This window comes from Hemitrygon akajei, chromosome 30, assembly GCF_048418815.1.
Source record: "Hemitrygon akajei chromosome 30, sHemAka1.3, whole genome shotgun sequence".
NCBI lineage: Eukaryota > Metazoa > Chordata > Chondrichthyes > Myliobatiformes > Dasyatidae > Hemitrygon > Hemitrygon akajei.
Genome location: NC_133153.1, coordinates 34,021,161 through 34,046,888, shown reverse-complemented (window position 1 = coordinate 34,046,888; position 25,728 = coordinate 34,021,161). Strand labels below are relative to the sequence as shown.

Below are 25,728 nucleotides of genomic sequence, written 5' to 3'. Positions count from 1 at the left end.
CCCTTTAGTATGAGACATTTCGAAGATACCGATTCTCCACTCTACCTATGCCTCACATTATCATATAAACGTCTATCAGCTCTCTCCTCAGCCTCTGCCACTCCAGAGAAAACAACTCAAGTTTGTCCAAGCTCTCCTTATAGTACATAAACTAATCTAGGCAACCCCCTGATAAATTCTTGTGTGCCCACTCCAAAGCCTTCATAGCCTTCCAGTAACAGGGGGGCAAGAGTTGAATGTAATGCTCCAGATGTGGCCTTTTAGGAGTATTATAAAGCTGCAACATAATTTCCAGACTCTTAAACTCAATGCCTCAACTAGCGAAGGCAAGCTGGCCATTCACCTTCTTTATCATCATATCAACCTCTGCAATCACTTTCAGGAATCAATGGAGTTGACCCAAGATCTCTTTGTGCATCATCTTGCCACTAATAGAAGAGCAAAAGAGTAAAAGGGAGGTAAGAGTTGATATTGGACCACTGGAAAATGATGCTGGTGAAGTGGTAATGGGGCACAAAGAAATGGCAGATGAATTTAGTAAGTACTTTGCTTCAGTCTTCATTGTGAAAGACACTGGCTGTATGTCAGAGGTCCGTGAGTGTCATTGATATTACAAAGGAAAAAGTGCTAGGCAAACCGAAAGGTCTTAAAGTGGATAAGTCAACTGGACCAGATGGACTACCAGGATGCAGTGGTCATGATCTTTCAAGAATCACTTGATTCTGGCATGGTCCCGGAGGACTAGAAAATTACAAATGTCACTCCACTCTTTCAGAAGGGAGGAAGACAAATAAGAGGAAATTATAGGCCAATTAGCCTAAACTCAGTGGTTGGGAAAGTGTTGGAGTCCATTATTAAGGACAAGGTTTTTGGGTACTTGGAGACTAGTGATAAAATAAGTAAAAGTCAGCATGGTTTCTGTAAAGGAAAATCTTGCCTGAAAAATCTGTTAGGGCTCTTTAAGGAAGTAACAAGCAGAGTGGACAAAGGAGAGGCAGTGGATGTCACTAACTTAGATTTTCAGAAGGCGTTTGATAAGGTGCTTAACAAGATAAAATCCTATGGTGTTACAGGAAATATACTGGCATGGATAGAGGAATGGCCGACAGGTAGGAGGCAATGAGTGGGAATAAAGGGGGCCTCTTCTGGTTGTCAGTGACAAATGGTGTTCCTCAGAGGTCAGTATTAGGACCGCTACTTTTTACATTGTTTGTCAATGATTTAGATGGTGGAATTGATGGCTTTGTGGCAAAGTTTGCGGATGATATGAAGATAGGTGGAGGAGTAGGTAGTGCTGAGGAAGCAATGCAATTGCAGTGGGAGTTAGACAAATTGGAAGAATGGGCAAAAAAATGACAACTGTTAGGAAATATATGATAATGCATTTTGGTAAAAGGAACAAAGGTGCAGACTATTTTCTAAATGGGGGGAAAATTCAGACATCAGAGGTGCAAAGGGACTGAGGAGTCCTCGTGTAAATACTCCGAGAAGGTTAATTCACAGGTTGAGTCTGTGGTAAAGAAGGCAAATGCAATGTTGGCCTTTATTTCAAGGGGGATAGAATATAAAAACAAGGAGATAATGCTGAACCTTTATAAGACACTACTCAAGCCACACGGAGTATTGTCAACAATTTTCAGCCCCTTATCTCAGAAAGGATGTATTGTCATTGGAGAAAGTCCAGAGGAAGTTTATGAGGATGATTCCAGGATTGAAGGGGTTAACTTGAGGAGCATTTGGCAGCTTTGGGCTTGTACTCACCGTGAATTTAGAAGATCTCATTGAAAGCCACTGAATGTTGAAAGGACTGGGTAAGGTAGGTGTGGAGAGGATGTTTCCTCTGGTGGGGGTATCAAGGCACAGCCTCAAAACTGAGGGGTGACCTTTTAGAAGAGTGATGAATCTGTGGAATGCTTGGCCACTGACTGTGGTGGAGGCCAAGTCCGTGGGTTTATTTAAAGTGGAAGTTGATAGATTCCTGATTGGTCGGGGCATCAAGGGATATGGTGAGTGGACAGGTGTATGGGGTTGAATGGGATCAGGGATCATCCATGATCAGATGGCAGAGCCGACTTGATGGGCTGGTTGGCCTAACTCTGCTCCTATGCCTTGTGGTCTTATGGTCTAACAAACACAAAAATGCCGGTGGAACTCAGCATCTATGGAGAAGAAGGAACGGTCGATGATTCGGACCGAAATCCTTCATCAGGACTGGAAAGGAAGGCGGAAGAAGCCAGAATAAGAAGGTGGGCGGAGGAGAAGGAGTTCCTCCAGCGTCATCTGTTTGTTCTTCTGTGTACTCCTTCCCCTGCCCCCACCTTCTTATTCCAGCTTCTTCCTCTTTCCTTTCCAGTCCTGAAGAAAGGTCTTAGCTTGAAACGTCAGCTGTTCATTCCTCGCCATAGATACTGCCTAACGGGCAGAGTTTATTTCATTTATTCATTTATTTGGTGCTACAATGTAGAGTAGGCCCTTCTGGCCCTTCGAGTCATGCTGTCCTGTCCAAATCCACTACCCTGATTAACCCTCACCTAATCACGGGGCAATTCACAATGACCTATTAACCTCGCTGGTACATCTTTGGACTGTGGGAGGAAACCAGAGCACTAGGGAAAAACCCACACATTCCACAGGGATGATTACAGTGACTCCTTACAGAACGGCGCTGGAAATGTACTCTGAACACCCTGAGCTGTAATAGGATCACGCTAACCACTACATTACATTCTGAGTTAGTTCCTCTACAGAATGCTTTGTGTTTATGATTTGCAATTGATCTGGTGGAGGACTGTAGAGATTAAGGAGGTAGTGACATTGGGAGCCAATGTATTCAGTGTGTTTGGGTAGATGAGATTCTGGGAGAAGATAGGATATGGGCAAAATAATTTTGGATGAGGTCACACTTATGGAGAGTGTTTGACAAGGGACTGGGTATTTGCCGTCAATGGGTAACAGAGACATTGACGAAGATTTGAAGATCACTAGTGAACTCAGGTGCAGGGATCACAGAGACCTTGGCAATTCAAACAAAACTGAAGATTTATTACATAAATTAACAAGAAAAACTAACAAGTGCTCAGGCAAACTATACAGATCTCAATGAACAGAAATCTCTAACAATACACAGAAGAACTCGGTCTGAGTTTCACCTGACAAGGAACCACAACGATCTAACAGAGGGAGGTTGGCACGACCCCTTGAAATGCACCCTGGAGCACATAGGAATTCCGGACATTGACAATACCATACTAATTAAATGATCTCAAATTGAATAAAAGTGATTAGAAACAACGAGAGTTTAACAATCCCCATGATCACAAATGAGAAGCCTGCAAAATCAAGTGGAAAACCAGGGCTAGTGCAAAGACAAACAATTAAACATAAAAAGCAAACAATCCAAGGACAACAGATACTCACAAGGTGACATTGAGAAAATACAGTCCAGGTACTAACTGACAAAAAAAAAATCAACCTTTGTCTTTAAAAACGAGCCCTGGTTGTGACAGAATGTTTCAATAGTGCAACTGCTTGGTGAGATCACTCAAGTGGGAACAAGTCGTGTTAGTCAGAAATATAACATAGAATGGGCAGACAGGGTAACTGCGTTGAATTTGACACATTCTCCAAGTGATCACATGGGCTTCCCCCTGGGTGCTCTACATTCTATAGACATGCTAGTTGGTAGGTTTATTGACCACTGTGGATTGCCACTCATTAGTGGATGACAGGATAATCAGGGTGAAGTGGATGGGCATGTGTGTGATGTAAGTGGGGCAAATGGGACTGATGGAATTGCTTAGAAAGCTGACACAGATTCCTCGGGCTGAATGGCCTCCAGAGTTATAGAAGGGAAGACACAGTATAAACACAAACGTACTGTGCTTTCAATGTCTGCAGCACTTTTGGAGACCCTTTCACACTAACCTGGCCAGTTGAGTATCACAGCAGACAGAACATGTGTAAGAGGTTTCCCTTGACAAATTTCAGTGCTAATAGTTGAGTATCTTCTCTAAGCTTCCACACACCAAGAGTGATTGAACATTTGGCTGGGAAGATCAGAAGAAGGTGTTGCACTACTGAATCACCTTAGCCCTTTTCTTAAATTGGTAGATTACTTACAGCATACAGTGAGCAAATGATTTAAAACCCTGATACCTATCCAGCTTTAGATAAACACTTTGACGCATAATTAGACTTGGCAAAGATGCCTGGAACTGTCATGACAAGATGCTCGGAGGCAAAGCAACAAAAATTATTCCTTAGCCAATTAGGAAAATAAAAATTAAGTAGTTGTTGGCTAATATTCACTAATTTAAAACATTCCTCAAAGAAATAAAAATGTTGAGCTCTTGCATGAGATTATGAACAATTTTAATTACAATTTTAAATTTGTTCTGACCGTGTGGCTGAAACAGAACTCTAGGAAAGGAATGACTGACACAAATATCTCAGTAATATAATAGAACTCCTGTTATCAATTGTTTCCTATGGTGGGGGAGTCTGAGACCTGAGGACACAGCCTCAGAATAAAGGGAATCCTTTTAGGATTTCTTTAGCCAGAGAGTGGCGAATCTGTGGATTTCACTGTCACAGGCAGCTGTCAGGGCCAAGTCATTGGGTATATTTAAGGCAGAGGTTGATAGATTCTTGATTAGTCAGGGCATGAGGGGTAGGGGAGAAGGCAGGAGATTGGGGCTGAGGGGAAAAATGGATCATGATAAAATGGTGGAGACTTGAAGGGTTAACTGGCCTAATTCTGCTCCTATATCTTATGGTCTTTTGGTTTTAGTCAATTTATCTTATCACTTCATCACCAGTATGATTATGAATTCAAGCTCGCTTCTTTTAATCTGTCCACTGTGCTAGGAAGCACCCCGGTGGATTTTACTATAAAGCTACCGTATGAATGCAGTCAATAGAGTCATACAGCACAAAAGCAGGCCTACAGGCCTAACCTATCCATGCCAACCAAGATGCCTAACTGAGCAAGTCCCATTTACCTGCATCTGGCCCATATCTCTCTAAACCTTAACAGGTCGAGGAGCATCCGTGGAAACGAGCAGTCAACGTTTCGGGCCGAGACCCTTCGTCAGGACTGAAGAGGGAGGGGGCAGGGGCCCTATAAAGAAGGTGGGTGGAGGGCGGGAAGGAGAAGGCTGGCCGGAAAGATCAAAGGGTGGGGGAGGGGAAGCAGGGAGGGGATAGGCAGGAAAGGTGAAGAAGGAATGTGAGGTGAAAGCACTGTGTAGTTGACCACAGCATCTGCAGTGTACTTTCTGTTCTTTCTAAACCTTTCCTTTTCATGTACCTGTCCAAAGGTCATCATTGTACCTGCCTTTGCCACTTCCTTTGGCAGTTCATTCCAGGAACCACTCAGTCCTGCTGTGAAGAAAGGACCGTGGGTCAACTTCATTTGCCCTATACATTTACGCGTATGCTGTGGTGTGTTGGCACTACCTGCAACAAAAAAAAACTCAGCAATTATAAAGAATTATATAAAATTAAGTTTAGAAATACGGATATGAAGGATTATTGCGGAATTCACAGGATCAAGGATCACAAACACAAGAATATCTGCAGGTGCTGTAAATCCAAAACAACACACACAAAGTGCTGGAGGGTCTCAGCAGGTCAGGCAGCATCCATAGAAACGAATAAACAGTCGACATTTCAGAGGCAGATCCTTCTGCAGGACTCAAATCAAGGTTCAACTGTATTCCCCAAAGGAGTGAATACGGTTATACACCAATTACACAATCATACACCAATTACATGTATTTGGAATTTGCTGTGGCATTGGCATGATGTGGAACGAAAAATATGACATTCAACAATTACAAAGAACAAATTCAGAAGTACAGATATGGAATAAAATGTGAATGGATGTGTAAATGCCAGCATGTATTTACAGTGTGAGCAGCATTATAAAAAGTAGCTTAAAGCATTTCCAGTGCAATGCTATGACTGGGGTAATAGATAGAGAGGGGGTTTGGGGGGGGGGGCTAACTAGAACATTTGATCAGATTAACTGCCTGGGTGACAAAACTTTTAAGATGTCATGAGGTTTTATTTTAATAGCCTGATTGCGCTTCTCAACAGAAAGCGTTTGGAAAAGGCAGTTTGCAGGGTTGGTAATGTTTGCAACGTCCCTACTAAATCTTTCCTTCCTCAATTTAAACCTACGCCTTCTAGTTTTGGACTCCCCTACCCTGGGGAAAAGACTGTGGCTATTCACCCCATCCTTGCCCTCACAATATTATTAACCATTAGAAGATCACTACTCTGCTATTACACTCCAGGGAATAATTTCCAAGCCTATCTAGCTTCGAGTTATAGCTTAAAACCTCCAGTCCTGCTAACATCCCTGTGAATTATTGTTGTTCCTTTCCAGTTTAATGACATCCTTACTGATGTGAAAACCCTAGACAACTAGACCGCAAAACAAGCTTAGAACACAGTCCTGTCAATACACACACACAAAGCTGACTCTCACAGATTCCCTGGACTATACCTCTTCCCACCTTGTTACTTGTAAAAAATGCCAACCCCCTCCCTCAATTCCTTCATCTCCACCGCATCTGCTTTCAGGATGAGGCTTTTCATTCCAGAATTAAAGAGATGTCCTCCTTCTTCAAAGAAAGGGGCTTCACTTCCTCCACCATCAATGCTGCCCTCAACTGCATCTCTTCCATTTCACGCACGTTTGCCCTCACCCCCATCCTCCTGCCATCTCACCATGGTTAGGGTTCCTCTTGTCCTCACCCTGGTTAGGGTTCCTCTTGTCCTCACCTACCACCCCACCAGCCTCTGCATCCAGCACATAATTCTCCGTAACTTCTGCCATCTCCAACAGGATCCCACCACTAAGTTCACCTTTCCATCCCCACCACTTCATGCTTTCCGCAGGGATCGCTCCCTACGTGACTCCCTTGTCCATTCATCCCTTCTCCACTGTTCTCCCTCCTGGTGCTTACCCTTGCAAGTGGAACAAATGCTACACCTCCTCCCTTACTACCATTCACAGCCCCAAACAGTCCTTCCAGGTGAGGCTACTCTTCACCTGTGAGTCTGTTGGGGTCATCCACTGTATCCGGTGCTCCTGGTGTGGCCTTCTGTACATTGGTAAGACCCAACATAGATTGGGAGACCGCTTCACCGAGCACCTATGCTCCATCCACCAGAAAAAGAGGAATTTCCCAGAGGCCATTTTAATTCCACTTCACATTCCCATTCCAACATATCAGTCCATGGCCTCCTCTACAGTCACAACAGGGTAACACACAGCTTGAAGGAGCAGCACCTTATATCCCAGCTAGTCAGCCTCCAACCTAATGACATGAACATCAATTTCTCAAACTTCTGGTAGTGCCCCCTCCCTTTGACCATTCCCCATTCCCATTTCCCTCTCTCACCTTATCTCCTTGCCTGCCCATCACCTCCTTCTGTTCCTCCCCCTTTTCTTTCTTCCATGGTCTTCTGTCCTCTCCTGTCGAATTCCCCCTTCTCCAGCCCTGTACCTCTTTCACCAATCAACTTCCCAGCTCTTCACTTCAGCTCTCCCCCTCCCAATTCCACCTATCACCTTGTGTTTCTTCCTCCCCTCTCCCCACCTTCTTACTGTGACTCCTCATCTCTTTTCCTCCAGTCCTGATGAAGGGTGTTGGCCCAAAATGTCGACTGTACTCTTTACCATAGATGCTGCCTGATTTGCTGAGTTCCTCCAATGTGTTATTTGGATTTCCAGCATCTGCCGATTTTCTCTTGTTTCTGATTGGAATGCAGTCCTATTTGCCAAAGTTTAAACCATACCCCTCTAGAACTTCTCTGTATTTTCTCTGACAATTTGTTCCATATTCGTTCCACCCTCTGTGTGAAGAAGCTCTCCATTATGTTCCTATTGTATTTCTCCCTCTCTCCTTAAACCTGTCACGAAGAGCGCTGGCAATATTGGAACTCAGGTGTGGAGGAAAGACAGACTCCAAAGTAAAGACCACGACACAAGCTTATTCATAATAATTCCAAAAGAGCATCAGTGGCTTGGCCCAGCTACATCGCAAGAGGTACCTCCTCAAAACTAGGACCCCGCGATTAGCACTCATCAGGCGTCCGCTGAAATAATACAAGCAACGTGGAATCCCTGAGCCTATCAAAATAAACTTACCAAACTTAAGCAACGAGTACTAAGACATAAACACAAGAAAATCTGCAGGTGCTGGAAATCCAGAGCTCACAAAACCCACAAAATGCTCGAGGAACTCGGCAAGTTAGGCAACGTTTCTAGAAATTCATAGATAGTTGCATTTCGGGCCAATACCCTGGAAAGGAAAGGGGAAGATGCCAGGGTTAAAGGGTGGAGGAGGGGAAAGAAGCTAGGTGGAAGGTAATAGGTGAAGTGGTTTAGTTTCATTTGGTATAATGTTTTGTGCAGACTTTGTGGGCCGAAGGGCCTGTACCTCTGTGTTCACACTTGTCAGGCTGGGACCTACTACCTTCTTGATGATAGAATTTGTATTTTAATTCTAATTTCTATCAGAATTTGTATTTACGATTTCAGCATACATTGTAGGAAAGCGTATGGTCATGCACATTGGTAGAAGGGATGAAGGTGCACACTATTTTCCAAAGGGGGAGAAAACTCAGAAATAGGAGCTGCAAAGGGGCTTGGTGACCTAGTGCAGTCCCTCCAAAAGATTAACTTGTAGGGTCAGTCAGCAGTAAGGAAGGCAAATGCAATGTTAGCATTCATTTCGAGAGGGCTAGCATAGGCTGTAATGCTGAAGCTTTACAAGGCATTGGTCAGTCCGCACTTGGAGTATAGGGAGTAGTTTTGGGCCCCATATCTAAGAAAGGATGTGCTGCCATTGGAGAGGGTGCAGAGCAGGCTTATGAAAATGACCTTGGAAATATACATCAGTTCATCTCTGTGTGAGAGGTGAACTGACATCATAGTACGATAGCCTCCGCTTTATTATTTTGTACGTTATTATTGCACATCAGTACACTATTTCATATTATTACTATTTTTACTTTATTATTATTCTGTATATATTATGTAGTTAAGCACACCGCTAAGTGTGTTTGTAAATATTCCTGCTGTAATGAAAGTATTTCCCACTCGGGGTCAATAATGTATTATTGTTATGAAAGGGTTAATATATGAGGAGCATTTGATGACTCGGAGACTGTATTTGCTGGAGTTTGAAAAAATGAGGGGGATCTTGTTGAAACCTACCAATAATTGAAAGGCCCAAACAGAGTGGATGTTAAGAGGATATTTCCAGCAGTGGGAGAGTCTAGGACCAGCGGGCACAGCCTCAGAATCGAAAGGTGTCTCCTTAGAACAGAGATGAGGAGGAATTTCTTTAACCAAAGGCTGGTGAGTCTGTAGCATTTATTGCCACATTTGGCTGTGCAGGCCAGGTTATTGAGTATACTTAAAATGGAGATTCTTGATTAGTGAGGATACCAAAGGTTTTTTTTAATAAACTGTATATATAAAGGAGGCATAATATTAAGGTGTTTAAAAGGAAGAATGGGGGGCGGTATCAGAAGTGATTTTTTTATACATAGAGTGGTGAGTGCATGGAACACCTGCCAGGTTGGTGGCAGAGGCAGATACATTAAGGCCACTTAAGAACTTCTTAGCTGGACACATAGACGATAGAAAAATGGAGGGCTGTGTGGGAAGAAGAGGTTGGATAGATCTTCGAGCGGTTATAAGATTGACACAACATTGTTGGCTGAAGGGCCAGTACTATGCTATATATATATTCAAATACATTTGTATTTTAAAGTATCTGATTTCCTTCTCCCTAGGTACTGGCTGACTAACAAGGTCCTGATTAAACGCCCCACTACTGGACTCTTGATGTACACACTTGCCACTCGATTCTGCGATGAAATCCACCTTTATGGTTTCTGGCCTTTTTTTAAGGACCAAAAGGGAAATACAGTGAAGTATCACTACTATGACAGTCTGACCTATGAGTATAACTCACGGGCTACTCCGCACACAATGCCACTGGAGTTCAAGACACTGAAAAGCATGCACCTGCAGGGTGCATTGAAGCTAAACGTTGGAGCGTGCAAGTTGGCGACACAGGGTTAGAAGGAAGTCTAGGGAAGAGGGAGACTCTCCACCACTAACACTGTGGGATGAATGGGAAGATGGATGAATCCAGGTTATCCTCACGTCGGGGGAATTGGCCACTGAGAGAACAGACTCATGTGGACGAGGCGTTGGTGCTGTGAATGCATGAGCATTCGAAACGGGAGTCAAACCTTTTGTATGAGGAGGGGAGCAGCAACACGGAGAGACCTCCACAGCGCAAATGGGCTTTTGCGAGATGCAGCACAGGCCCTCTCTGTCAGGAGAGATCTCGCTTCTTACGGAGCTGGGTCCCAGCATCAGAAACTTCAGCTCTTAAGTTTTGATCAAATTACGTTTTTCAGTTAAACTTGTGACAGATTTTGAATAAACACAGGAAACATTATTACTCACCCAAAGTGATTTAAGAATTTGTAACAACAGAAAGGCACTTTAATTGGAATTTCTGCTGGAGAGATTGTCTGCCTGTTTCCCTAACTTCAGTGGTCACCTGAAGGTAATGCCACCAAACTAGAAGAGTGAACAGAGTAATAGAAAACTGGATTAACTGAGTGAGAATAATTCAAATGAGAGATCTAAAATCACGAGATTTAATCAAGCGGTTGGTGTGCAGTTCCAAGCTGTCATGGAATCTGTAATGGACTATCACCACAGTTTGCTAGTCTCTGTTGTAATTCAGGGGCCACAGTTCTGTACGGTACAACCCAGAGTCAACTTCTCCTCTATTATGTCTGCAATTTTGCTCATTAAAATTACAATTGGTATACAGAATCTAGAATTCCCCACAAAATGCTGCCTAAAACTTGGAATGCAGGGTCTTTGGATTCCCTGTAATATTGTATTGCAATTGAATACAATGCAGAATCAGTGATTCCCCAAAATTCTGATCTGTAATTCTCAAGGCTCTGTGATTTCCCCATAATTCAGGGTTAGCTTTTCCCCATTATATAGTCTGTGATACACATCAATACAGAAGCAGTGATTCAAGCCAATTAAAGGTGTACACTTCACTATAATACTGCGTGCACAGTGCTCTGCAATAAGAGTCATTTTTCTCCCCCCCTCAGTAATACATCACTAACATTATGCACACAGGACTACTGCTTTCAAGAAGATGCAAGCTTCTGAGTGACAAAGTAGCTTAGCTGATAGAGGCGCTGCCTCAGGGCGCCAGAGACCCAGGTTCGATCCTAAACTCTGGTGCTTCCATGTGGAGTCTGCATGTGGGTTTAATGCTCCAGCTTCACCTCTCCCTCACAGGATGCTGTGGGTTGTTGGATAAATTGGCCACTGTAAATTGTACCCCTACTTCCTCAGATCTCCTCTAACCCTCTTACTCTTTATTGAAACCTATGCCTTCTGGTTACAAACACCTGCAGTGGGGAAAGTTTCCTACTTTTCACCATAGTTATCCCTGTATAATTTAGTATACCTCTATCAGAAATGCCCCTCTGCCTCCTCTGCTGCAAGGAAAAAAGATTCACCCTACCCTGTTTCTCCTTGTAATGGGAACGTCCCATCCCAGGAAACATCCTGGTGCATCTTCTCAACACTTTCTCCAGTGCCGTCACATTCCTATTGTTAGAAATAATCTTACACTCTGAGTCTCAGCAAACTGCAAAGCGGCAAAGCTTTATTTTTCACGAGTCTGCAGAGTCGGACCCAAAACTGCTCCAGCAGTATTGAGCCCAGAGCATTACATTTCATTTCCTTTTATACAGTTTCAAGTAGGTTATCACGTGTCCCTCAGTTGTTGTATCATTCCTACAATTATTCATAGTCAGCTCCACTCTCCCCCTCCCCACAGGCTTGTACATTTCGGGGGTCACATACACATTTTCTCATATCCTCTGTCCTTGGAGTTAGCCATCCGCAGAGCCATGTCTGCCAAGTTTTCAAACACTTATCGGCCTTGGAGTTAGCCACAAGAGTACAGCTTATCTCCATCTGTTTCATCCACCTCCGCTCTCAGCTCCTAGCTTAATGACTCCTTTTTAGTTCTTCATGATTACCATAAGGTACAGATTGTACCTATACAGTTTTGCAAGAATCTTATATCCTTATTTAGCAATGTGTCAGCATATGTTTTGTAAGCTTAGATCTTAGCACAGTCTAACCTTAACCCTTTCTCTTCTTACAATTCCACCCTTTTTCTTTTTAGAGTGTGCTAAGGATTTGTCCAGGGATTCCACTCTTCCAGTTCTCTGCCTCGTTGCAACAGCATTTTAGCCGGGTCAGCTGGGTTCCCTGGCTGCATTACCTGTACTACTACTCGCGTTATTAATGCTCTCAAGCAGGGTATTAAGCATGGTAATATGATTATCATTATGAGTATTCCGCCAAATATTAACAGGGCTGTTCGCCACCAGCTTCCTCCCAGCAGACTATCCAGCCAACTCAGGTTCCCTAAGGATCTCCAAGTTTGTACTGGCACATGGGCCAACTTCCGAATTTTGTCGGATATTTTCAACACTGCCTTTCCATTATCATTTATCTTTAGGCAACAGTTTGTCAGATTGAACTTTCCACAGACCCCTCCCTCGGAGGCCAATAGGTAATCCAATGCTAATCGATTTTGGTATATGGCTGTTCTCATCTGGCTTTGCTGCTCAGCCAGCAATTCCAGAGCCAATGCGGTTTGGTTGGTGATCACCTCTACTACAGCTTGTAGGCGTATTATTCGATTTAACATATATACCGGGGTTCGGTAACCCCATGACCCATCCTGGGCCCAAGTTGCTGGTCCGTAATATTCAATGATGCGTGCTGGAGGCCACTCGTCGCCCCATTCTCCCACCTTTATCTCCCGCTTCTCCCTTCTCAGTGAGTCAAATAACTTGATTCCCAATTCCCTATCTTCATCCTGGGGTAGGAGGGAGAACTCTGGCCTTATAAGGCCTAAGAAACAAACTCCTCCCCATCCTTTCGGCAATTTGGTGTATGCCTGATTCCCACAAATCCAGAACAGACCTTCTGGGACAAATCCTCCTTTCCTTGCTTTCCGCCAGGCTTTCCAAACACTGGGAATTCCTTCGTACGGGTTATGCCCACTGCAATTCCAGATTCCCGAATTGTTTCCCATAGCCGTACAATTGTCCTTTGCCCCTTTAGTTATGTACCAAGTCGGCTCCTCGGGCCACCAAGTGGCATTATTTTTTGTTTTAGCCAACTTTATACTCTGACATGGGCTTTCTCCTACTTTCACCTTCCCTTTTCTTTCTACACATACTTGTCCTTCCGGATAGTTTGTTAACTTCCATTCTTGCGTCCTCCCAGTCCTTTTCTTATCCCAATCATGAGCCAATAGCTCCCACACACTCAAACTCTCACCTATCCATGGCCATTGCTCGCTCATGTGGGGTCCCCCACAAACCCAACAGTCACTTACATTTAAACTTGTAGCTATTCGAGTTGCTAAGTCTATAAACAGGTTTTCCTTCATTTCCGGTCTTGTTTTTCCATAGGTTCCCCATTCTTCTCTGACTCCACCAAACTCTGCCCTTCCTTTTTCTTTCCTTTCACATATCCATTCTGTCTCAGGGCATGTACTTTCTTGTACACTCCAACTTCTCCCTTCTCCTTTTTCTTCTCTCACTGATCCACCGGGGTATCCCCTGTTCTTTCTCAGGGTATATTTTATTCCTCCCTCTTCACATTCCTCTTTTTCTTTTCCATAACATTGGTCATTTACATGTGAATGTGACACAAGGGCCCCGGGTCGTTCTTTTCCTTTCTCCAAAACTCGGTTCCTACACTTGTCACATTTCCCTTCTATTTTTCCCACATACAGAATTAAATATATTACAGTCAATAATGTAACAGTCCACATTGAGTTCATTTTTGTTGCCTTTTCAGTTTCACCACCAACGGTTCTTCACTGGGAACACAGGTCCACTCCGTGTGTCCCTCAGGCTTAACTGGTCCCTTTATTCTGGATGCGTGGGTCCACCCTTTCTCTTTTGTTCGTACGGCCGCCTCGGTGGTTAACAGGACCTGGAAAGGGCCTTCCCACTGTGGTTGTAACTTCTCCGGCTTCCAGGTCCGTACCAGAACCCAATCTCCAGGCACGATCTGATGTAAAGCAAAGTCGAGCGGCGGAGTCTGGGCCAAGAGACCCTTCTTCCGCAGTTCTGCAAAGGAACGAGATAGTGCCAGTAAATAGTTCCTTATAAAAATATCACCCCCTTGTAGCGTGGGGTACCCTTCTACCTTATTCCAATACGGGAGTCCAAACAGCATTTCATAGGGGGAGATTCCTATATCCTTCCTGGGTGCTGTTCGGATTCTTAACAGGGCGATGGGGAGACACTTAGTCCAGGGTAACTTGGTTTCTAGCATTAATTTGGTCAATTGCGCCTTTAAGGTACTGTTCATCCTTTCCACCCGTCCCGAACTCTGGGGATGCCACGGGGTATGGTATTTCCATTGGATACTCAATGCATCACAAATCAACTGGTGCGTCTTGGAGGCAAAGTGTGTCCCTCTGTCCGAGTCTATGGACCCCATGATCCCATATCTGGGGATTATGTTTTCTAGTAGTATTCGGGCTACTGTAGGCGCATCGGCCTTTGTGGTCGGGTATGCTTCCACCCAGTGGGTAAAATGATCCACTATTACTAACAGGTACTTCCATCTCTGCACTGAGGGTAGTTCGGTAAAGTCGATCTGGACTCTATGGAACGGTCTCATGGCCAGTGGCTGGCCACCTCTTGGAGTGGATCGCATCACTTTCTTGTTTATCCGCTGGCACGTCGGACATCCAGTTATCTCTTGCTGGGCCAGTGTGTATATTCCTTTGCATACATAGTCCCTCAGAATTGTGTCGCACATGGCCTGTACTCCCCAGTGGGTTTGATGGTGCAACTGTTGGAGGATGTTGCGGGTTACTTCCTTATTTAGTACCTGTCTCCCATCCGGGACCGTCCATTTACCATCAGTGTCTTTTCGGGCTCCTAGTTGGTTCATGCTATCAATCTCTATTTGGGTAAACATAGGTTGTTTAGTAAGTCCTTCCCTCACTGGTATCAAGGTCAGGAGTTGGATCGGGTCTTCAACGGCTGCTCGTTTGGCCTCCCCATCGGCTAGACGGTTCCCTACTGCTTCAGGTGTTGATCCTTTTTGGTGTCCGGGTACATGTACTACCGCAATCTCATTTGGTAGGGCCAGGGCTTCCAATGTCATACTTATCATTTGCTCGTGTGCCAGTCCCTTTCCTCTGGCCGTTATCAGTCCTCTTTCTTTCCATATCTTCCCAAAGGTATGTACTATCCCATAGGTGTACTTAGAGTCAGTGTATATTGTTCCGATCCTCTTCTCCAATATCCTCAGAGCCCTCTGGAGTGCGTATAATTCGCATGACTGGGCCGACCAGTTTCCCGGTAATCTCCCGGACTCCACTATTCTTTCAGTCTCTCCGTCAATGATGGCATATCCGCTGTGCCGTACTCCATCAATACATCGTGAGGATCCATCTATATACAATTCCTGTCCTTCTCCCAGGGGAACTTCCTGTAAGTCCTCCCGGCTCTTTGTTTGCAAGTCCAACAATTCAATACAGTCGTGTTCTGACTCCTTTTCTTCTAGTCCTCCATAGAGGAACTGGGCTGGGTTGCAACTGGAATCCTTTGCGAAGTTTAGGTCTTCTCCGGTCATCAGTATAGTTTCGTACTTTAGAATGCGGGAGTCAGTGAGCCACCGATGTGCCTTCTGGGCTAGTAGGGTGCTGACCGAGTGGGGAGAATGCACTGTGATCTTCCCTCCAAAGGTTAGTTTCCGGGCTTCCTCTACCAATACCGCTGTCGCTGCCACTGCTTGGATACAGGTGGGCCATCCACGCGATACCGGGTCTAACATTTTTGACAGGAAAGCCACGGGTTGCCGCTTTCCTCCTCTTAGTTGGGTGAGTACCCCTTGGGCCATTCCTTCGGCATTGTTGACGTACAGCTGGAATGGTTTTTCCAGGGCTGGCAAGACTAACACCGGAGCACGGATCAATTGCCCCTTGATATAGTTGAATTTTTGCTCCTCTTCCTTTGTCCATTTTACTGTTTGCTCATCTTGCCCGAGTTTATCATACAGAAATTTCACCAGGGGAGTATAATTCTCAATTAGAGGGCTGATGTTCAATCCTCCCCTATTTCCCTCTCTATACCACACCTCGGGCTCTATTTTCTGGTCGTCCTCTTCTTTTAATGCGAATAATTTTACTATTATTTCTCCATTGTTCGGCACTGTTCCAATGCCCAGTTGCACTTGCAGGTCCCTTCCTAATAGGTTGAATCCTGCCGAGGGCAGCAGGAGAAGGTCTTGCCTTGTTGCCCTATCTTCATATCCGACTTCCACATTGTCCACAATGGACACTTGTATCGTTTTTCCTCCGATACCGGATACCTTCATTACTCTTGTTCCTGTTCGGGCGCCGGGAGGTATCTGGATTACACTGGATCTTTCAGCACCCGAATCTACCATAAAGGTTGTATCTGACCCTTGGGGACCTAATTTCAGATTTACCAGGGGTTCCTGTCGATAGTTTCTTCTCCCCAAGGGTAGGAACCCCCGACCCCCCTAGTCTTCGTCCTCCATCATGGCATATGACCTGACCTCTCGCCGATACTTAGGACATTCCCGTTTAAAATGTCCTTCCTCGTTACAGTGGAAGCATCTTAGAGTCCTTCGCGTTTTCCTTCCTGGTTCTTGGCCATTGCCTCGGTCTGACCACGTTCCCCTCTTTTCCCTGTTTTCTGTGGTTACTTGCTGTACTGTCTGAACCATTATCCTAGCGGTCTTTTTCTGTTTCTCCTCGTCTCTTCTTACAAACACCTTCTGTGCTTCTCGCAGTAATTCGCTCAAGGGTTTTGAATTCCAGTCCTCTATCTTTTCTAGCTTTTTCCGAATATCTGGCCAAGCTTTTGATACAAATTCTACCCTGATTAACTGTTGCCCCACCTCTGTCTCCGGGTCTACCCCCGCATATTGTTGCATATTTTTCCGAATTCTATCCAGGAAGTCAGTTGGGGTCTCATCGGGGTTTTGATGACTTCCAAATGCCTTATTGAAATTATGACCCTTGGGGACCGCTTGTCTTATCCCCTTGATCAGGAATTCCCTCATATCCCTCATGTTTCCTCGTCCTTCAGGAGTCTGTTTGTTCCAGTTTGGCTCCGTGAGGGGAAACTTAGGTGCCCCTTCGGTAGTCTTTTCTTTCTCCCACATAACTATAGCCGCTTGTCTTATCATTTGTCTCTCTTGAGTTGAGAATAACGTCCCCATGATGGAATACATTTCATCCCAGGTGTATATATTAGGCCCGAGGAACTGATCCAACTGTTCAGCCAGTCCCATCGGATCTTCCAGGAGGTTCTTCATTTCTTTTTTAAAGGTTCTTACCTCAGTGCTGGTCAGGGGAACATTCACATACCCCGTTCCCCCATCAGGTCCACTCATCGGGACCTCCCTTAAGGGGCATAACTTGGGCTCCTCTTCCTTTTTCACCCGTTGTCGTGTCCGGGAGCGCGTCATAATAAAGGGGGGTCCTGATTGTGGTGGATTCCCTTCCTCCCACTTCTTCCTTTCTTTTTCTAACCACTCATCGTATTCCTCTTTTCGTTTTTCTTCTTCTTCCGCCCATTCTTCCCGTTCTTTTTCCTTTTCAGCCTCCGCCTCCCGTGCCGGATCGTCCGGTTGGAGGGGGGCAGAGGGAGCCGCCTCCGGTTGTTCAGGCCGGGGCACGTAAGGCGGAGGTAAATGATTCAATACTTCCCAAGGAGGTTTCTCCTTGTTCTTTGTTTCCAATTTGTAACTTCTGGCTGAGTCTCCTGGCCCCGAAACCCAGCAAGAGGCGTATTCACTTTCTTCTTCTTTTACATTTGGCTTAGAGTTTACATATATGTTTAAGGCCTGTCTAACCCAATCCTCATCTGACCCAAATGGTGGCCACCATACCGAGGACCCTTTTATTGGCTGTTTGGACCATAATTTGCAATATTCTACCATTCTCTTTTTCTGCTTTCCCTTTGTTCGTCCATATCCCCATCCTGCAAACATTCTACCGAGGGGGCTATCAGGAGGTACCTTCGGGAACAAACCCGAACTCTCCGGCTCCTCTTCCTTTGAGCTTCCCCCTCCCATTATTCCCTTCCCGGCCCGGTTCTTTTTACTCTAGGTGTCGTCACACCTAGTTTACCCGGTCACACCCACCTAGATCTCAGTTAGCTAGTCTCACTTACCCGGTGTGCCGTAGAACCGTCTCCTTTCCTCCCTGCTTTGCCGCCTTGCGCTGTCCGGATCTCACTCGCTCAAGCCGTTTCAGACGACGAGCAAGGAATCAGGGACTGCCGAACTCGGCAGGGTGCACCTTCTCCGATGTCCTTCCTCTCGCCCTCCACGACCGGAGTGGGGATCCCGGGACGAGCCCCCAAGCTGTTAGAAATAATCTTACACTCTGAGTCTCAGCAAACTGCAAAGCGGCAAAGCTTTATTTTTCACGAGTCTGCAGAGTCGGACCCAAAACTGCTCCAGCAGTATTGAGCCCAGAGCATTACATTTCATTTCCTTTTATACAGTTTCAAGTAGGTTATCACGTGTCCCTCAGTTGTTGTATCATTCCTACAATTATTCATAGTCAGCTCCACTCTCCCCCTCCCCACAGGCTTGTACATTTCGGGGGTCACATACACATTTTCTCATATCCTCTGTCCTTGGAGTTAGCCATCCGCAGAGCCATGTCTGCCAAGTTTTCAAACACTTATCGGCCTTGGAGTTAGCCACAAGAGTACAGCTTATCTCCATCTGTTTCATCCACCTCCGCTCTCAGCTCCTAGCTTAATGACTCCTTTTTAGTTCTTCATGATTACCATAAGGTACAGATTGTACCTATACAGTTTTGCAAGAATCTTATATCCTTATTTAGCAATGTGTCAGCATATGTTTTGTAAGCTTAGATCTTAGCACAGTCTAACCTTAACCCTTTCTCTTCTTACACCTATGGTGTGGTGACCAGACCTCCAAGAGGACCACAATCTTGTCCTGCTTTGGGGGCTTGCATGCATCAATATTGGCTGGAGTTGGGGCTTTATGCTTTGGCTCTTGGTACAGTCACCTATGCCAAAGGGTAGAGGCCAGACTAAGAGTGGTCCACCAGTCATCCAGATATGGGATTCAGCTCAGGGATAACAACTCTGACCGGTAAAACAAAATTGCTATAGAAACAGCAATGAAGAGCCCTTCTACATCTGCGTGCAACAGTATTCCTAAGTCTCCACCCATGACTGTTAGCAGTGAAAACCGAGACATGATGAAGGAAGCCTTGATGGAGATGGAGGACCTTCAGTGCTGCCTTAAGTACCAGAAATGTAACGGGCTGTAAGTAAGCAAAGGCAAGTGTAGAATCCTGGCGAGTTGATGGGATTGTAGGATCAATGGGTGGTTGATGATTGGCGCAAATTTGATGGGCTAAAGGGTCTGTTTCCATTTTGATTTTTTGCCTGACCCTATAATCTTTATTCCAATGTCGTAATTATCACAGCATCTTGAAATTATGGGTCATAGAAACAGGCCCTGTGACTCATTGCGTCCAAGCTGTCTGTTACATCCAGCCCACACCTGCCATTATTTCTCACACTTCTAGGCCCTACCAATAAAACCATAAGATATAAGAGCAGAAGTAGACCATTTGGCACATTGAGTCTGTTCTGCCATTCCATCACGGCTGATTTATTTTCCCTCTCAACCCCATTCTCCTGCCTTCTCCCCGTAACCTTTGATGTCTTTTCTGAACAAGAAACTATCAAGCTCTGTTTTTAAATACACCCAAAGACTTTGCCTCCACAGCTGTCCATTGCAAGATTCACCAACTCTGACTAAAAAGTAAGCCTCCTCACCTCTGTTCTAAAGGGACATTCTTCTATTCAATTACCTGTCTCAATGCTTTTTAAATCTGTTATCATTCCATCTCTTCCTTTGGCAGCTCATTCCAGATACCAACTACTCAGTGTGTGCAAAAGGTTATCCGATATATTCCCTTTAAATCCCCTCCTCCTCCCCTTAAATCTATGCCCTCCAGTTTTAGACACATCTACCATGGGATACCAACTATCTACTCTATCTATACCTCATAATCTTATAAACCTTGACCATGTCGCCTCTCAGCCTCTTTCCGTTCAGGAGAAACTGAGCCAGTTCTCCTCATAATTCAAGCCTTCCAATCCAGGCAATTTCATGAATCTTTTCTGCACCCTGTCTACTTTAATCACATCTTACCTGTAGCGTGAGCTAAAGTGCACACAACACCCCAAGTGCAACCTAACCAATGTGTCGTACACCCATAACATGATGTCCCACGTCTAAGAAAGGATGTGCTGGCATTGGAAAGGGTCTAGAGGATGCTCACAAGAATAATCCTGAGAATGAAATAGTTAACGTATGAGGAGCGTTTGATGGGACCCAAGACAAGACTCTTTGGCCTCTCAGGGCCCATCTCAAGTTTGTCTACAGCCAAGTTTCGTAGCTCTGTCCCTGCAATGTTCTGCATGTACTGATTCCCTTTCAGTTTTGATGATACATTTTCCATTATTTTCACAATTAAATGATTAATTATTAGGCACCTTATCTCCTTTCAGCACTTTGATAGGGAGATAATTCCATTTAGAATTCAATTTATTTTTATGATCTCTGAATGAAAATCTGCAGACGTTCTTGAGCTGGCTGGATACAATGGAAGAAAGTGGAGAGGAAATGTCAGCTTTATAGGAAGTTTTGACCATGAGAAAATGGGGAATATAAATTTTAATCTGTGGGAACAAAGCACTTATGTTAGTGGTCCTGAAAGTAGGCACACACTCAACATAAACAGCATGTATAGTTATATTTACAGAGACACACACACACATGCACTCAAACACAAGCATACACAAACAAGAAGACACCCACAAGCATGCATGCGCATTGCACGACACACACATACACAGACACATGATGCAGCCACATACACAAAAACGCAGACACGGACACAAACACATTGGCACTGGCAGAACATGAACACAAAGACATGTGCCGCCAAGAAAAGATACAGACACACATGTAAGCACACACACAGACATGTAGAGACAGACATGGACATAAATACTTTCCCATTCCCTCTTTCTCACTTAAGGGTAGAGGGAAGGAAAAATGAGAAAGAAGAAAAGCTTCTCTCTCGCTTTCCCAATCCCTCTACCTTTACTTTCTTATTTCTCCACACCATAGCAATGCCTCTCCTTCCCACTCTCTCCCCTATTCCTCTCAGCCTTCCTACATACCAATCACTCCAACTGTCCCCACAGGGTTCCCCACAAACAGCTAGGAGTTAGAGGGGTCTGCAGAGAAGAAAGTTCAACACAGGCCTAAGGCACTGGCTGAAAGTGACAAGTGGTGCTCTCAATATCCCCTCAAATTCTTGGTTCATTAGAAGAATCTCGTCATCATTATTTTGCCATGTTGTATGACATGGGCGATCAGAATCTTTCCATGGACCATGATTGTTCTTGGCAAATCTTTCCACAGAAGTGGTTTGCCATTGCCTTCTTCTGGGCGGTGTCTTTACAAGATGGGTGACCCAGTCATTATCAATACTGTTCAGACATTGCCTGGCGTCAGTAGTTGCATAACCAGGTCTTGTGATGTGCACCAGCTGCTTGTACCACCTTGTCCCATGGCTACACGTGACTCTGATTGGGGAGGGGGGTTGCTAAGCAGGGGCTACACCTTGCCCAAGGATGACCTGCAGGCTAGCAGAGGGAAGGAGCGCCTTGCACTTCCTTTGGTAGAGACGTTTCTCCACCCCGCCACCTAACAGAAGGGTCTACATGGCCCATTTTAGGTTATGCTCAGTCCTGATTAAGGGCCTCGGCCTGAAAGGTCAACTGTTTATTCCCCTCCATGGATGCTGCCTGACTTGCTGAGCTCCTCCGGCATTTTGTTGTGTTACTTGGGTTGTGACCCATGCTTTAATAACATTGCTCTGGAAGATGTGTCATCTTTGCTTCAATACAATATGCCTTTGTGGAAAATCATGTTGTGGCAGTGGAACTGGATAATATGTGTTTGACAATAAGGTAGAACTGCAATCTCATTACAAGGCTCTCCACCTCTCTGAGCTGCCTAGAACAACCATGGCTTATTTAGGATCAGAATCCAAATCCGGAGCAGAATCACCAGCAGATGAAATTTGTTGATTTTGTGGCAGCAGTACAATGCAATACATAATATTAGAGGCAAAAAACATTATTTACAGTAAGTATATAGAACGTAGAAATCTACAGCACATCGCAGGCATTTCAGCCCACAATGTTGTGTCGACCATATAATCTACACTAAAAACTGCCTAGAATTTCCCTATTGCATAGCACTCTATTTTTCTAAGCTCCATGTACCTATCTAAGAGTCTCTTAAAAGACCCTATCGTACCCGTTCCCACTGCCCCCGCCGACTGTGCATTCCATGCACCCACCACTCTCTGTATGAAAAGCTTACCCCTGACTCGGTACTTACTTCCAGGCATCTTAAAACTATGCCCCTTCGTGCTAGCCATTTCAGCCCTGGGGAAAAAAGCCTCCGACTATCCACACGATCAGCGTCTGTCATCATCTTAAACACCTCTATCAAGTCACTTCTCATTTTCCGTCACTGAAAGGAGAAAAGGCCAGGTTCACTCAACCTATTCTCATAAAGCGCATTCTCCAATCCAGGCAACATCCTTGTAAATCTCCTCTGCACTCTTTCTATAGTATCTATCTATCTATCTATCTCTATCTCTATCTCTATCTCTATATATATATATATATATATATATATATATATATATATATATATATATACATACATACATACATCCATATAGTTAAATACATAGTGCAAAAGTAGAAATAAACAAACTAGTAAGGTTGTGTTTATGGGTTCAATGTCCATTCACAAATTGATTGGCAGAGGGGAAAAAGCTGTACCTGGATTGTTGAGTGTGTGCCTTCACACTTCTGACCCTCCTCCCTGATGGTAGCAATAAGAACAAGGTATGACCTGGGTGATGGTAGTCCTTAGTGATGGATGCCACCTTTTTGAGGCATTAATCCTTGAAGATGTCCTGGATACTATGGAGGCTGGTGCCCGTGATGGGGCTGACTAAATTTACAACTCTCTGCGGCTTATTTTGATCCAGGCAGTAGCCCTCTTTGTACCACATGGTGATGCAGCCAGTTAGAATGCTCTCCACGGTACACCTGTAAAAATTTGCAAGTGTTTGAATTCACATGTCTACAACGCTCAAATTTGCTTTGGCTGGCCGTTCCCACTGGAATTACGTATGAAATGAGACCTTTAAATCGATGTTGCAACTCTTTAACATATCATGCAGATGACCTTTTGGTTTAATAACATGTTGCAGTGCCAAGAACTCGTAACGAGGAAAGATGACGTCATTGATTTGAAATCCTAAAGAACTGTAAATGATGGAAGCCTGAAATGAAAGCCAAAAGTGCTGGAAACACTCAGTGGATCAGGCAGCCTTTGAGGAAGGAGGAACACAATTCAAATTTCTGGGTCATCAACCCAAGAGATTCTGCAGATGCTGGAATTCTTGCAAAAAAATAACTGGAGGAACTCAGAAGGTCAGGCAGCATCTATGCAGAGGAATAAACAATTAACTTTTTGGGACAAGACACTTCATCTGGATTAGAAAGGAAGGGGGAAAGAGCCAGAATAAGGTGGTGGGGAGAGGGGAAAGGGTAGAGGTCGTCTCTCCAGCATTTCGTGAGCGCTGCTCTGGATTTCCAGCATCTGCAGAATCTCTTGTGTTTATCATTTGGTGTAGTGCGGTCACCTTGAAGTATACTTACCCTGAAGAAGTTTAAACCTTCTCTCTGCAAAGAGTTCAGTGAGACCCTCTTTCATTGCTCCCCCTCTGTGATCTCCGCTGTTCACCTCCCAGCTTCTCACTTCATCACCTCTCCCACACCACCTACCTTCCCCCTCAACTGGCTTCACCTATCACTTGCCAGCTTGTACTCATTCACCCCCGCCCCCGAACCTTCTTATTCTAGCACCTTCCCCCTTCCTTTTGAGTCCAATGAAGTCAATAAGCAGAATTCTGTTGTATGTGACATCATTTTCCAGGTGGAGCAGGATGGAGTGGAGGGCAGAGGCTATGATATCATCAGTGGACTGATTTGAGTAATAAGTGAACTAGAAAGGGTCCTTTGGAGCAGGAAAATGGACCCTTTATGACTGAATCAAAAGCAACAAGCCAATAAAAAAATCTAAATTTTCTCCTGATGAAGGGCCAGGGCCTTTCATCAAGGGTAATATTTACTTACTTGGGCCCTTAGCAACCAGTGGAGTACAGGCCATCAATGAACTCCCATCTCCATCACCCTCTGAAGCCGATGAAATTCATCGATGCTTCTGCAATCCATTGTATCCACTGTACAGAAGACAGGACTATACAGCTTCACCAGAGCCCTATTGGCTGGCCTTACCCATTTCCACCTCTCACGACAGGGACATAAGTTTGGACTTTGAGGGGCATCAGCGGCAATTTTGAAATTTTATTAGTGTGATTAGCCAGTGAATTGGCCCCAAACCATTGACCGTTGATTCCTCTCCCCAGATGCTACCTGACCTGCTGAGTTCCTCCAGCAACTTGTGTGTGTTGCTAATGTTTCTGGCTGACGGCTTTGGAGTATTTTCTGGGGTCACTAAATTATTTGGTCATCTGCAATTATTCGTTACTGCTGAGGCACTCAGTGTCAGGGTTAGAAAAAAGAGAAGCTTGCATTGAAAGGCATGGCAATGCTGAGTAAAGAATATTCTAAAAGCAGTACAGCTAAAACGGTCCAGTCGTAATGAAGGGTCTCAGTCTGAAACGTCGACTGCTTATCCCTCTCATAGATCAAGGATTAAAATTAGATGCTGCCTGGCCTGTTGAGTTCCTCCAGCATTTTGTATTTGTTGCACAGCTAATGAAGTACTTTGGTAGCTCAGCAAGATCCCATACAGGTAAGACAAGAGCAACCTTTAAGTGACAATGGTTGAGGAATAAGTAATGGCTAGGTCACAGTAGAGTTTTTTTTTGCTCTTTTTTGAAATGATGCCATCAGGAGCAGGAACTCAGTTCAGTATTTTATCTGAAACACACCATTGTTTTAAGTGCAGAACTCCCTGATAATTGCACAGGGGACATCAACCCCAAAGTTACAGGCTTGTAACACAGCTGACAAGGAAATTGCGTGCACATCCTAAAGAAACATTGGTCTAGCTGTGACCCGAGAACAAAGCCTTTCAATGGATCTATTGTGCCACTTTCTATTTGATGGCATAAAGGCTCACTCCACTATTAACTTCCTTTATTTGGCAGTTTGCAATTCAGAAATAAAATGGCTCAGTCTTAGCTCCTCAGATATTCATGAAAGTGACTCTGAATCAGTAGGTTGTGGGTTCAGGGTCCACTGTGAAGACTCTAGTCTAGGCTGATAAATTCAGTGCTGTTGCAAGGGAATGCTAAGTGGATAAGTCATTAAGCCAAATTTCCTTCTGTTCATTCAAATGGCATATCATCTGCCACTGTAAAACATGCACTCAGTGGCCACTTTATT

The 25,728-nt window shown here is 44.6% G+C and overlaps 2 protein-coding genes across 2 annotated transcripts in view; one reads left to right on the top strand and one right to left on the bottom strand.

The window, feature by feature from the left end:
- Positions 1 to 11,115, top strand: part of st8sia2 (ST8 alpha-N-acetyl-neuraminide alpha-2,8-sialyltransferase 2) — a 65,644-nt gene extending 54,529 nt beyond the window's left edge. Inside the window, exon 6 of the mRNA XM_073032574.1 lies at positions 9,817 to 11,115. Within this exon, the coding sequence (XP_072888675.1) occupies positions 9,817 to 10,108 (292 nt within the window). The 3' untranslated portion in view covers positions 10,109 to 11,115. The remainder of the gene's footprint in view (positions 1 to 9,816) is intronic.
- A 606-nt stretch (positions 11,116 to 11,721) lies between these two features.
- Positions 11,722 to 18,678, bottom strand: LOC140718606 (endogenous retrovirus group 3 member 1 Env polyprotein-like). The gene is made up of 2 exons (XM_073032573.1): positions 18,334 to 18,678; positions 11,722 to 14,238 (listed from the first exon to the last, which is right to left on the bottom strand). Exon 2 carries the CDS (start codon positions 13,944 to 13,946, stop codon positions 12,276 to 12,278), a length of 1,671 nt encoding a protein of 556 aa, XP_072888674.1. The 5' UTR covers positions 13,947 to 14,238; positions 18,334 to 18,678; the 3' UTR covers positions 11,722 to 12,275.
- Between the last annotated feature and the right edge of the window lie 7,050 nt (positions 18,679 to 25,728).